This window comes from Lolium perenne, chromosome 1 (assembly GCF_019359855.2).
Source record: "Lolium perenne isolate Kyuss_39 chromosome 1, Kyuss_2.0, whole genome shotgun sequence".
Lineage (NCBI taxonomy): Eukaryota > Viridiplantae > Streptophyta > Magnoliopsida > Poales > Poaceae > Lolium > Lolium perenne.
Window position 1 is genome coordinate 39,604,390 of NC_067244.2, and position 12,938 is coordinate 39,617,327.

Below are 12,938 nucleotides of genomic sequence, written 5' to 3' on the forward strand. Positions count from 1 at the left end.
ACGGATTTGCCCGTTGTCTAATGTAAGAGCATCTCCACTCGTCCCCCCGAACAGGCCCCCGGCGAGCGTTTTTTCCATCCGGACGGCGTAATTCGGCCCAGTCGCGCCCCCGGTTCCTCGTTTTCGTCCGGATTTGGGCCTAAATTCATCCGGCGATCCCACGACATCCCCGGCCCCCCGGGGAGCGCTCGGGGACTCCGGACGAAACGAAAGCGCGCGAAACGGCGAGGAAACTTCCCGCGCGTCTGGTGGCCCCAACTTGTCGGCGAGAGAAACCGATCGTCGTCCTCATCGCATCGTCTTCCGCGCGCTGTAAAAGCCTGCCGCCGGTCTGCATTCGCCGGCCACGCGGCGAGTTAATGTCGTCGTCCTCCGCGCACGCATCGTCTTCCGCGCGCACTAAAGGCGAAGAGGGAGGAGGCGACGTCGCCTTCGACGCCGGTGCGCGTCAAGAAGGAGCCGGCGTCTCCGCCGACGACCAGAGGGCGCAGCAGCGGCGCCCTCGTCATCCGCGAACAGCCTTCCGCGCCGCAGAGCGGCCGGAAGAAGACGAAGAAAGAGGCCGCCGCAAGCCAGCTCGCCGAGGAGGAGGCGAAGCGCGCGGAGGACGCCGCGATGGCGGAGGCGATCGCTGTGTCGCCGCACGACATGGAGGAGGAGAAGCGCGCGGACGACGCCGCATCGGATCGGGCCAGCGCGATCGGGAGCGCCAGCGAGGAGGAGCGGCGCGATCGCCGGACCCGGCCGCCGCACGCCAACTCGCCGCCCGCGCCGCTCCAACCGCCAACGACGATGTCGCGCGGTACCGCCGTCTGCGACACCTCCATCCGGCGTCGTTGTCCCCGTCGTCGACCTCGAGTCCTCCGACGACGGCGGTACAAGCCATCCCCGGGGTGGGGAGACGCGGACAGGCGGCGAAGAACAGCCGCGCAGCCGAAGGCCAACGATGACGGCTCCGACGACGACGGCGGCGACTACACGGTGTTCTACCGCCATTTCGGCATGTAGAGCGCCGTGTTTTAAAATTAACGTTTGAATTCCCCTAGCCGAATTCGAAATATAGTCGAATTCGGCCTCTATGTATGAACTCCGCCCGTAATATAATAAATATCATTAAATTTAGTCTAAATTCACCCGTTTTTAGCCGTAGTTTGTCAAGTTTCCGTTTTCAAAATTCGCATCGTTGACTTCGCCTGGGCACACGGCTGGGAAACCAGCGCTCCTCACGCCAAATCTTCATCCAATCTGGACGAAAATTTCGCCGGATTTGCGCGGGGAGCGCCAACGAGTGGGGATGCTCTAAATCCGCCTCTGCGGTACCTTTCCCCGGAACCGAAAGCTCTCACCTTCTGCTCCCAAATCCACTGCACACAGCCAGACACACTCCTCAACTCCCTCGCACCCGCAAGGAAAATTCCTCCCCACCCCACCCCACCACCGAAGCTCGCCGGCCATCTCGGAGCGGCGGAGCTCGGCTCTCCCGCGATCCTCCCCTCCGGCCCCCCTCCCGCCGCTCTCTGCCGCGGCGTGGCCCTGGCGCGGTTCCTTCCTTCCGCCGGTAAGGGAAGCCCTAGCTCTGCTCTGCTCGGATCGTTCTTCGTTTTCTTCCCGTCCCGTGAAAAATCGAATCCAGCCAGATCCCCTCCTTCGAGGCTGCTCGTAGATCCCGTAGGCAGGACGGACGGACCATCAAGGCGGGCCGGTGCATCCGACCATGTGTTCCGGTCCCGATTTTCCGGGACTCCAAGCTGCTGCTGCTTCCGAGATCCCGAATCAGTACTGCTAGGAGCGGTTTATTTCCCGAATTGCTTTCGGGGTTCGACCAAACCCCGTTCTCCTTGTTCAGTTCCACCCTCTGTAGTGCTAGAGAGAACCTGGCCTGGTGCGTTGTTGCGGTGCAATTTTACATGTGATTTTCCTGCTAACCATATCAGCCTTGTTGCCGCACTACAGGTTGTTATAGATTGTTACGAACCGGTGATATTTTCTTATTATTAGACTGTCGATGGTGACCTCGATAACCTCTTATACCTGAATGGAGTTTGAAAACATGATGCGTTCCCCTCTCCGTTTCTGCTATTGGCACATGCTGTATATATACTGATTTCAACTGAATTAAACTACTGCGTTTTTATAGTATCTCTACAAGTTTTACAGGCTTTGAGGTGGAGAATGTGCTAGCTGGAATCTTAATCCTTCTTCAACTCTTGCTTTTGCAGTGATTGGGCTGTAGGTTGTTATATTGTTGCCAGTCCATCAGGGAAGTCAAGGGTGGTGTTATATGTCATCACGAGAAAATCCGTGCTTATGATCTCATCTTATTGGCAGAATATGGTAATTGATCAGTTTTGATAACACTGTGGTGAGTACATAGCGGGTTAGGCCCACCACAGAATCTTCTACATTCGATATGCCATCATGGTGGGGGAAGTCTTCGTCAAAAGATGCAAAGAAGACCACCAAAGAGAACCTCATCGATACTTTCCATCGCCTGATAAGTCCAAACGAGCAAAAAGGGACCACAAAATCGAAACGGAGTTATAGACGTGGTAACGATGCAGCTGCTGAAAAGGTCTGCCGGTCTACTACAGTATCGCGCGCAACTTCACCTTCCAAAGAAGTTTCTCGCTGTCAAAGCTTTTCAGCTGATAGGGTACATTCCCAGCCACTTCCTCTCCCGGGATTACGTCCTGCAGTGACACGCACCATTTCTGATGTCACCCTATCGAAGCCAATATTAGAGAAACGTGGCAAACCGCCACTGCTTCTGCCGCTTCCTAAACCTAACAAGCCTCAGAAAAGGTCAGAAATAGGGATTGCTTCAGTCTCTAGCAACTGTTCTGCTGATAGCGATGATCGTGGAGATTCTCAGCTTCCGAGCCCTGTTGGAAATGATGCTGAAAACGCAACAAATGTTGCTTCGAGGAGCAAGTCAAGGTATGCTCCTTACTGTAGTGCATTAATTTTGTGCCTCTTTGTTCAAACTTGCTCTTACCATATATTTTATTCTGTTTGAACCCTGAAGTAATGTGCACAAAGAGCGCCCTGGTGCTATTACCACCAAGAGTACCAAGGAAATGACCAAGCCAACTAATCAATTCCTTAGTAACCATACAATGTCCACATCACCGAGAGGTATTGCAGCTGACAATCACCAACCCATTCTACAAAATCTTCGGCCGGTAGTCTTGGAGAGTGCTCCCAATAGTTTGATGTCAAGTCCTTCTAGAAGCCCGAGAAGAATATGCCCGGATCATATTCCAACTTCAGCCTTTTGGGCAGTGAAGCCTCATGCAGATGTTACTTTCCTTGGCTCTGGTCAGTGCTCCAGTCCAGGTTCAGGGCAAACATCTGGTCATAACTCGGTAGGCGGTGATATGCTAGCCCAGCTTTTTTGGCAGCCCAGCAGGGGTAGTCCAGAGTGTTCACCAATTCCTAGCCCAAGAATGACAAGTCCTGGCCCTAGCTCCAGGGTGCATAGTGGAAGTGTTTCTCCATTACATACGAGGTCTGGAGGGATGGCACCTGGATCTCCAACAAGTCAAAATGATGGTGGGAAGAAGAAGCAAACTCACAGATTGCCCCTTCCACCATTAAGCATCTCAAATAGTTCATATTTTCCAAACAAGTCCACGCCGGCCAGTCCTATTTCAGTACCTCACAGTCCTGGTAGAACAGAGACTCCTCCAAGTCCGGGATCACGATGGAAGAAGGGCAAGCTGATTGGCCGTGGGACATTTGGCCATGTATATGTTGGCTTTAACAGGTATGTGTTTCTCTACATATGAAACTGCAAATTTTCACCGTATGGCTCTCTATACATTAAGCATTCTTAGAGTTTTTTAAGGGTAGTTGTTTTAATACAGAACCTGTTCTGTTCTGGCCATCTTATTTTTCTGTGGGTTTTTCAAACTAAGCAAGGTCTTTTTGTGTACAGGCTTTTAGAACAAGTCTTGTTTTATGTCATATTGTCGCATACATTGTTTTTGTTATTGGAGAGCTATAGTAACTATTTTATCTGATGAACGCTGTAGCTTGTTCCTACTATTTTTTCTTCAGTTAAAAGCTAGATGGCTTAGCATCTTAATATAACTTTATGGTGCCATGCACTGGTTCTGGTAAGGAACTAAAAACTAGCGAATAAAAATCATTCAAATCATAGCCTTATGCAACTTTTGTAAAGTCCACACCTACTACATAGTACATACAATTCTTAGTATTGGTCGACATCCTTAGTTTCTATTTCTTTTAACTAACAATATTGAATAATCTAGGGTACATAACGAAAATGGTGTTTCCCTGAGCTATCTGTCCTCCCAAAATCTTACCAATTCACCATTCTCTACACAGAGTGACTCAAACTGCATGAAATCACCCTTAACCGTCATGATGCCCCTCCAAAAGTGTGAGTCCGCCGGCTTGGTTGTAAACGAAGAAAGTAGCTTTTGACTCAAATGTTTATTATGCAAAAGCGACTGCCAAACCCAGTCTCCAGTAAACAATTTGTTGAGCCACTTAGTCAGTAGGCATTTATTTTTAACATCCATATCTTTTATACCTAGGCTGCCTTGGCCCTATTAATTAAGATTGCAAGCATATCAGCCATGATGTTAAAGAAAACATGTGATAAAGGACCCCCCTGTCGAAGGCCTTTCTTAGTTTGAAAAAACGGTCCAATGACATCATTGACTTCAATGGCAACACTACTCTGCTGGACAAAATCGACCGCCCACGCTCTCCAAGTCGAGGAAAACCCCTTCATTCGCAAACCTTGTTAAGCCGACCAGCGTACCTTATCATAGGATTTCTTAAAATCTTTTTAAAAATCACACCGTGCATATTCTTAGTGTGCAGCTCGTGGATAAAATAATGTCCGGGTAGAAAAAAAGGCCATTTATGGTTAAATGACGTAATTGGTCTTGTTCACATGTATCGCAACTTTTTTGTAAATCCGTAGCATCTCACAGGTTCCTTGCTAGTACGATATGATGACTATTTGAGTGTGTTTAAATCATGTCCTGATTCCTCACAGTTCTCTCCCCTTGTTTTGATTTCACCATCAATATCAGTGACAGCGGTGAAATGTGTGCTATGAAAGAGGTTACCCTATTCTCAGATGATCCTAAATCAAAGGAAAGCGCAAAGCAGTTGGGGCAGGTACAGTTTTCCGATTGCGTTTGCATCTACAATTTTACATTGGTGAAAAGATCAGCTCATTTATTATTGTCTTTATTTTTTCCATTTATCATTTCTTTTGTTTTCTCAGGAAATATCACTCTTGAGCCGCTTACAACATCCAAATATCGTACGATACTATGGCTCAGAAACGGTATGAACAGTTTCCTTCTATTGGTATTTATTTACTCTTGTTTTCTTTGCTTTCCAATTAGGCTGCTATCTTTTCCTGAAGTTCAGGAGATTATAGTACCTATAAGGTTGTTATCATTTTTGTACCCTTCTCGCTTTAGGCCTCTATCATAGGCTGCAAGGGAGTTTTTATAACTTCTCGAATTTCATTGGAAGGGTTCTTTATGAACCACTTCCAATTTTTGGAATGACTTTATACATTATTATGCCCCAAAGCAGGTTGATGACAAACTCTATATATACTTGGAGTATGTATCTGGCGGATCTATCCATAAACTTCTACAGGAGTATGGACAGCTTGGTGAACCAGCAATACGCAGCTACACCCAACAGATACTTTCTGGATTAGCTTATTTACATGCGAAGAATACAGTCCATAGGTATCATTCAATTTGCTTTCGTTGCATTTTTTTTTTGGCTGAATTCATTAGTGGAACACTGGTTTATTAAAATCTCGCTTACACAATATGCAGGGATATAAAAGGTGCAAACATACTAGTTGATCCTAGTGGTCGTGTTAAGCTTGCAGACTTTGGAATGGCTAAACATGTAAGTTTTTCTGGTCACTTCACTTTCTTATAGAAGAATCTGGTCACTTCACTTTCTTATGGAAGAATCTGGTCACATCACCTTTCTAGAAATAACTTTACCTATTTTTCAAGGAGGAAATCAGATGTGCCTTCCTTTCATTCCTTTATGTCATGTGTTTTGCCCATAAAGCCATTGACGTAACCACTTGAATTAGATAGACATGTCGTATTTCCTGTCCTTGTCAGTGTCTGTATGTCAACTTGTTCTTGTACCCTATGGTCAGCAGTTGTGGTGCTGTGCATACTACATTAACTACTGATGTTAATGGTGCCCCTCGTATTTTGATAGATCTGATAAGTCACGAATGACCTCTCTTAGAACACGATAAATGTATTTTACTCATTACTGTGCTGTATCAATTGTGTCTTCTATTCACTTTTTCGGTTCCTTTTCGCAGATCAATGGGCAGCAATGTCCTTTCTCATTTAAGGGTAGTCCATATTGGATGGCTCCAGAGGTATTGTTGAAAATCTTATGGTCCTACTTTACTATATATATATATTTTTTCGTTTGAGTTTCATGTGTGTCTTGTTGTTTTGTTTTAATCACGGATTTACACGTGACATGCATGCAGGTTATAAAAAGTTCAAATGGAGGATGCAATCTTGCGGTCGACATATGGAGTTTAGGATGCACCGTCCTGGAGATGGCTACCTCAAAACCCCCATGGAGCCAGTATGAAGGGGTCTGTATTATTACCACAAAGATGCGCTTTATATTTGTTCTGCAACATCAGAGGCTAATGTGACATGCTTTTGAACTTCACGAATATTGTTCAAGTCGCTCAAGACCAAGAGTGCAATGCGGCTTAAGATTGATTTGCTGTTTTTGCTATTTGTTTCGGATGATGGCTATCTTGGGTTTCTTTAATTTGACAGTGTCCTGGAAGCAAACTTTTTTTCAGTTTACCTTGATAGAGTTAGCATGCTGCTTGGAGTGATTAGCCACGTGCACATTATATTACTCCCTCCGATTCATATTACTTGCCACTAGTATGGATGTACCTAGAACTAAAATATCTCTAGATACATCTATGTTAGTGGCAAGTGGCAACTAATATGGATCGGAGGGAGTACCAAAATAACCTGGCATATATAAACTATGAATTACTTGTACTGTGAATAGGTGTAGTATGTTAAGTTCTCCTGCACATCTTTATTGTCTGGCATTACCCACCCTCCGCAGATAAATGTTTTTGTAAAATCATATATAAAAAAGGAAAAATTGATGGTTGCAGTGCAGACTACCTCCTTGCCAAAATGTTACCAGTTACCAACAGAAATGGACCAGCTACCCACTTGTAAACACGGGTACTAGTAGACCAAGAGTTCTATGCAACATGACCTATTCATAGGCTATTAAAACACTTTTTCCACACCAGATGAATGGATACACCACCTTTTATGTTCCTGAGCTGTTTAAGAACTTGTTACTGTCTCAACGTGGAAACATTAAAACACATTTACTTGCATGTAATTGTACAAAATATTGAGACAAGGCTTTGCTCTTTCGGCTGGTAATCAGAAGTGAAGTGATCATCAAATACTTCCTCGCTTTTCTCTCCTACAGATTGCTGCAATGTTCAAGATTGGAAATAGCAAGGAACTTCCACCAATACCAGATCACCTCTCAGAGCAGGGCAAGGACTTCATCAGAAAGTGCCTGCAACGTGATCCTTCTCAACGTCCCTCGGCAATGGAGCTTTTGCAACACCCGTTCATACAAAATAGAGTCCCACATGAGAAATCTGTTATTTCTGATTCTTTGGAACATCTGGCTGTGATATCTTGTAGACCAAGTTCCAAGGTACCGCCTGAATACTTCTGTTATAACTGACATTCCGTGGATGATCAACTGTCTTCTTTTGTTATTCTTGTGGTCTGCTCAGTCTTCTAAGCATCCACTGATGTTTTAGGTGGTTGGGCACACAAGAAATATCTCGTCATTGGGATTGGAGGGTCAGACGATTTACCAGAGAAGGGGCGCAAAGTTTTCTTCAAAACACAGGTACAGCATCTCCCAAGTTCTCCTTATTCACTTTAGGAGCACACACCATCACTGTGTCTTAACACATTAGCAAGCTAGTAACCGAGAACTAAAAAACATTAGCTATGCAAACTAGAGCCATCTTGCTCAGACCTTTTTGCACCACTGATCAAGCGGGCCACCAAACCTCCTACTGTTTTCTACTGCCAGTGTCTTTAAAGGGCTCTAGGTGGCGCCTAGCACCTAATAGTTGTGGACTATTCAGGCTAAACGGGCACCTAGGTGTGCTGGACTGACTAAGGGCAGCGCCTAGGTTCCCACCTTTTTTTAGTGCACTGTTTAGTGTCTACAGCTAACCTCATGGTTGCCAGGAAATGGATTTCTGGTGATCTTTATTTATCTGTTCATGGCACCTCAAATTGTTGTTTATTTCTGCAGTGATCTCCATATACGGAGCAATATATCCTGTCCAGTTTCTCCATGTGGAAGTCCTCTGTTAAGGTCAAGGTCTCCCCAAAATACAAATTGCAGAATGTCACCCTCTCCAATTTCGAGCCCGAGAACTCTTTCAGGCGCTTCCACTCCCCTGTCTGGTGGTAATGGTGCCATTCCTTTTAACCATTTAAAGCAACCAACCTATAGCAATGAAGGATTTGCAATCGCATCAAGCGGTCCAGATGATCACTTCCCCAGCCGGCCTACAGATCGTCACATTGGACAATTTGTTAGAGTGCATCAAGTCTCACAGGGGCTTCAGGAAAGGGTAGCTTCTGACACTGACATTCTGAGCCCTCAATTTGGAAAGAGGCTTGGAAACGTTTTTGATTTGCGTGATAGATTGTCACCTTCTGAACATTTCACTCGTCATGCCTTTGTGGATCATGTGAAGCCAAATCCTTCACTAGACTTCACATCTGGTTCTCCACACCTTGGACTGAGGCGTGATAACTAAGTATCAAGGATAAACAGCCAAGTGGTATTTTTTTTGAAGCTTGGCAAGGTAACTGAGTGGTTTTCAGCTGCTTTCGTCATTCAGTAGCTGGACTGTATCATAGCATGACTGTATGGGAAATATCATTGATTTATTTTGAAGCTAACAGCTGTCGACGGATGGAGTCTTTGTTGTCATCGCACAAATAGACAAAGGTATCTGTACCTCGTGATAAACTCACAGTTTTTAGTTGATTATCTGTGTTTAATTACATGAAGTCAGAATTCAGTTGCAGCTTCATTGTTTTGTACACAATCCTGCTAAATTTGCAACTGTTTTTTTTTTGCGAGAAAATTTGCAATTGGTTTTATACCATGCTAGCTGCCAAAGTGAGCATTGTTCAAAATGATCTCCTGAGTTGTGGTGGGCTTGTACAAATAAGGAATTAGGTTAGATTATTATTGCACCAAAGACATAAAACACCAATTTCATGTTTAACATTTTTACGAGGTGGCAGTTTTAGTGATTGATTAATGGTATTTTTATGCCCTCTCATTCCTTTCGTGAAAATGAAAAAAGCATTGCATTTCGATGCACTATAGAAAAGAGGTTTCGACAAGCCCAAGAGAAGGTGAACACCCCACCATACAACTCGACCCGAAGAACCTTGGGGAGTAGTTGGTGAACACCCGACCACTCAAGACGAGAAGTCGATAACACGAACAACAACTGTGACGCACATTACAACTGACACCACCAAACTATCCTCGGCCTAGAAGCCAACCACACAAACACATAACACCTTCCCAAAGCCCGCGAAGGGAAAAGAGGAACTCTGATCCTGCAAAGAAGGGCAGAATCAGAACACTCCCGCTTTGAAGAAGCAATGGTGCTGCGGACCGCCGGACTCTCCTCTGATCCGGCAACCCCCTCGTTCTAGTATTATGCAGCTTGCTCAGAATTGTTTCTTAATAGAATTCTGAACCTTTGCACCTGTTAGTAGTGCATATATAATATAAATCTACATCAGGTGCAGCCACCACTTTGCGAACTTCAGATCGGCAGTTTCATCTTTGATATTTTAGTGATGTAACAGTCCTGCAGATTTAAGTGGTTGATGGCCTTTGTTTATATATTCCCACTCACTTGCATGTATTATGCCGATTATTCTAAATTGTTACTCCCTCCGTTCCCTTTTAATTGACAATGATTTAAATCATCGTCAATTAAAAGGGAATGGAGGGAGTACTTAATAAAACTCAGAAGTTTCGCACCTGTTAGTAGTGCATATATATCAGGTGCAGCCGTCACTTTGTGAGCTTGAAATCAACATTTGAACCTTTTGTGTCAAACTTATTTCCAGGGTCATAGTTGCTAATTTTTCTCTGTACATCGCAGACTGTCCATCTCTGTCAGGCAGGACAATTCAGCTTTGCATACTAGAGCTGGCGTGCTAACATGTGTCAAAATGACAGAAGTGTATACTGAAGATCCCGTACAAACTGAAGGGCCCAGAGTAGTAGCTCGCCGCCTGTATACTCCACTCGCTGTTATATGTAATTTATTCTTTTATGGCGTCCCGATGCCATTGTACAGAAGTAATCTCAAGTGAAAGCCAATCTTTTGCACAGAAGTAACAGTTGAGCCATCCAGCACCTGGTCTCCTAACAACGACACATCTCACCTGAGGGTTGAAGCTACCGCTGCAAGTTAAACTTAGTACTGAAAGTGCTTTGCAGCAACGTCAGCCGATGTGCAAACCCGTTAACTGTATCAGTTACTTTGGAGATTCATAAAATGAATATATGATCCCTGATTAAATTAGCTTGGCTCACATGTGTTACTTTTTAGATGCGGTCGTGCATGCTGTCCATATTGAATCGGTATGTACTTACTGCGCTGCTACTGGTAGTAGTTGTTCCTGCAAGTTACTGCATCCATGCGTTATGAGCATGTTGTGGGGCAAGATGTTTGTGCCAAGTGCCGCTGGTATGAAGCCAAGTAAAGTATGGCGAGTGGGGAAAGTTGAAGGTTGGCTGTTTGCATTGTCCTGTGTGCTCATTATCACCAGGATTTGGTAAATTCCTGGTCAAGCTCAATTTGGCATCATGGATGACTCTTCCATCCATTCGGTTTGCGTACGCCCTGCTTATACCAAGGTAAAACAAACAATCCCTGGCCATCTACAGATCTAGATCGCCCCGACAGCAGTGAGCCGAGCAGTAAGAGCAAGGCTGACTGAGCAGGCTATAAGAATTAAAATAGTGTTGTTTTGCTTAGGTGGATGAGAGAGAAGTGGAGAGAAGAGAGATGGGCTCTCATGCAAGAGCCAGCTCTTGCACGTGCTCCTAGGCACTTTGTGAGTATGTGTGGTGGGCCTTTTACACATAAAGTTATCAATCCTTAAAGCCAACTATTGTACAAGTTAGCTATAAGCTGACTATAGCTGACCTTATAGCCTGCACCCGACTGCACTATTGGAATTGCTCTAAGTGCATCTCCAGTGGCGCACGCATTTTATTGTCCGCGTCTGTTTGCGTCGCACCGTGAACACTAAAATGAATGTTTTTGTTCGCGCATCTGTTTAGTCTGGAGGTGGCTCGATTTTTTTTACTTGTTTTTTTCCTCTTCTCCATTTAAACATAGTTCCAAACATTACATATTGGAACATTATTTTACACAAACTAATACATAGTTTGAACATGGTTGACACAAATAAAAACATTTTAAAAAAATAAACAAGTTGTGTTTATTTCCGTTTGTTCGCTGCCAAGAAAGAACATTCGAGGGCACACATAGTCACCCAAACTGGAAAATCTAACTTGGGACGGTGCTCCTGTTGAATCTTCCGAGGAAGAACCACTAGAAACCTTCACTATTGGCTTCGTCTGCCCCGTAGCCATATTCGCTGCAAAGAAAGAACACTCTAAGTTCTAACTATCGGTGGTCGAGCCAGATTCGCCGGTTTGGTAGTGCCTGCGGCAGGCTGTGTCGTCGAACACCTTGACGATCATCTCGCCGTCCCCCTCGTAGAGGAAGGTGAGCTAGCAGCCGGGCTCAAGCGCGAGGTCGCGGGAGAACTTGTCCCACCCCGTGTGCAGATATATCTTGCCCTGCCCGTCGAACAAGACCTCCACAATCCATCGGCAGAAGTTGCAGCTGGCCTCCCGTAGCTGCAAGTGCGCCGACTCGACGCCATCGACGAACTTGTCCGGGAGCCGCTTGATGCCGAGTGGGTCGTCGTCGATGCGGAGGAGGAACTCGAAGCAACGGTCGTCCTGCGAAGACGAGGAGGACGCATGCGACGGCGAGTGGGGCCGTATGTAACACCCCAAATTTCAATAAAAAGAAAGTTAGAGAATTCCAGAGAGCAAAATTTCAAACCAACAAAAACTTTTCAAATTGCATATAGTACCATGCATAGGACTTGTGCATTTGAGTGATATGCCATGATGATTGTTATTACTTGTATTTGATATGCTCTAAAACCCTAATGTGATCATATGAAGATCACCAACCAAATAAATCAAAGAGGAAGAAAATCCAATAAATGAAAAACCCTAAAAACCCTCACATATGCCCTATGGCATTTTTATAAATTTTGACCCTAGACCAATTTGGTCTTCACCATTAGTTGAATAATGTTACTAAACACTTATTACAATTTTTGGAATCAAAGAATCACAATTCAAATAATTTTCAAATGCAAAACTAGCTCACATATGATAATGGTCAAAAGTGACAATTATAGCCTGATCACTACTTTGAGCCATTGCCATTCAATTTTCTCAAACCAATTCTTGCTAACTCTTTGCACCATTCCAAAGTCAACATCAAGGTGAACAACTTCTGTAAAGACCACCATGCCAAAATCATTCTTGATCAAGAGCTATGCTCATCCAAAGTTTCAACTTTTTAACATACTCAACAATCTCCAACTTAGCCCATTTTGCAAATTTTCGAATTCAACAATTCCACCACCACCTCTAATCATCTCTGGTCAATTACAACTTATCTAAACCTACACATTTCAAATTGTTTCACCTTTTGAATTATTTCAAAT

General features: G+C 44.7%; 1 protein-coding gene across 4 annotated transcripts; it reads left to right on the forward strand.

Annotated features, from left to right (window-relative positions):
- The first annotated feature begins 1,353 nt into the window (after positions 1–1,353).
- Positions 1,354–10,699, forward strand: LOC127347209 (mitogen-activated protein kinase kinase kinase YODA). 4 transcript variants are annotated; one of them, XM_051373432.2, is made up of 14 exons: positions 1,354–1,558; positions 2,220–2,937; positions 3,026–3,766; positions 5,070–5,157; positions 5,267–5,329; positions 5,584–5,747; positions 5,841–5,916; positions 6,356–6,415; positions 6,533–6,643; positions 7,528–7,764; positions 7,874–7,965; positions 8,383–8,944; positions 9,038–9,090; positions 10,274–10,699. In XM_051373432.2, exons 2-12 carry the CDS (start codon positions 2,411–2,413, stop codon positions 8,894–8,896), a joined length of 2,673 nt encoding a protein of 890 aa, XP_051229392.1. In that variant the 5' UTR covers positions 1,354–1,558; positions 2,220–2,410; the 3' UTR covers positions 8,897–8,944; positions 9,038–9,090; positions 10,274–10,699. The 4 variants fall into 4 exon arrangements, with proteins under 4 accessions (XP_051229392.1, XP_051229396.1, XP_051229387.1 ...); XM_051373436.2 differs by having other exon boundaries at positions 9,045–9,090; XM_051373427.2 differs by having other exon boundaries at positions 8,383–9,090.
- The last annotated feature ends 2,239 nt before the right edge of the window (positions 10,700–12,938 follow it).

Bases quoted from the DNA above. Each gene is read 5' to 3' on its own strand.
- LOC127347209 (XM_051373427.2), top strand. From the start codon at position 2,411: ATGCCATCATGGTGGGGGAAGTCTTCGTCAAAAGATGCAAAGAAGACC. The intron at 6,644-7,527 runs GTCTGTATTATT...TCTCTCCTACAG, and splicing joins CATGGAGCCAGTATGAAGGG to ATTGCTGCAATGTTCAAGAT. The intron at 7,765-7,873 runs GTACCGCCTGAA...CTGATGTTTTAG, and splicing joins CTTGTAGACCAAGTTCCAAG to GTGGTTGGGCACACAAGAAA.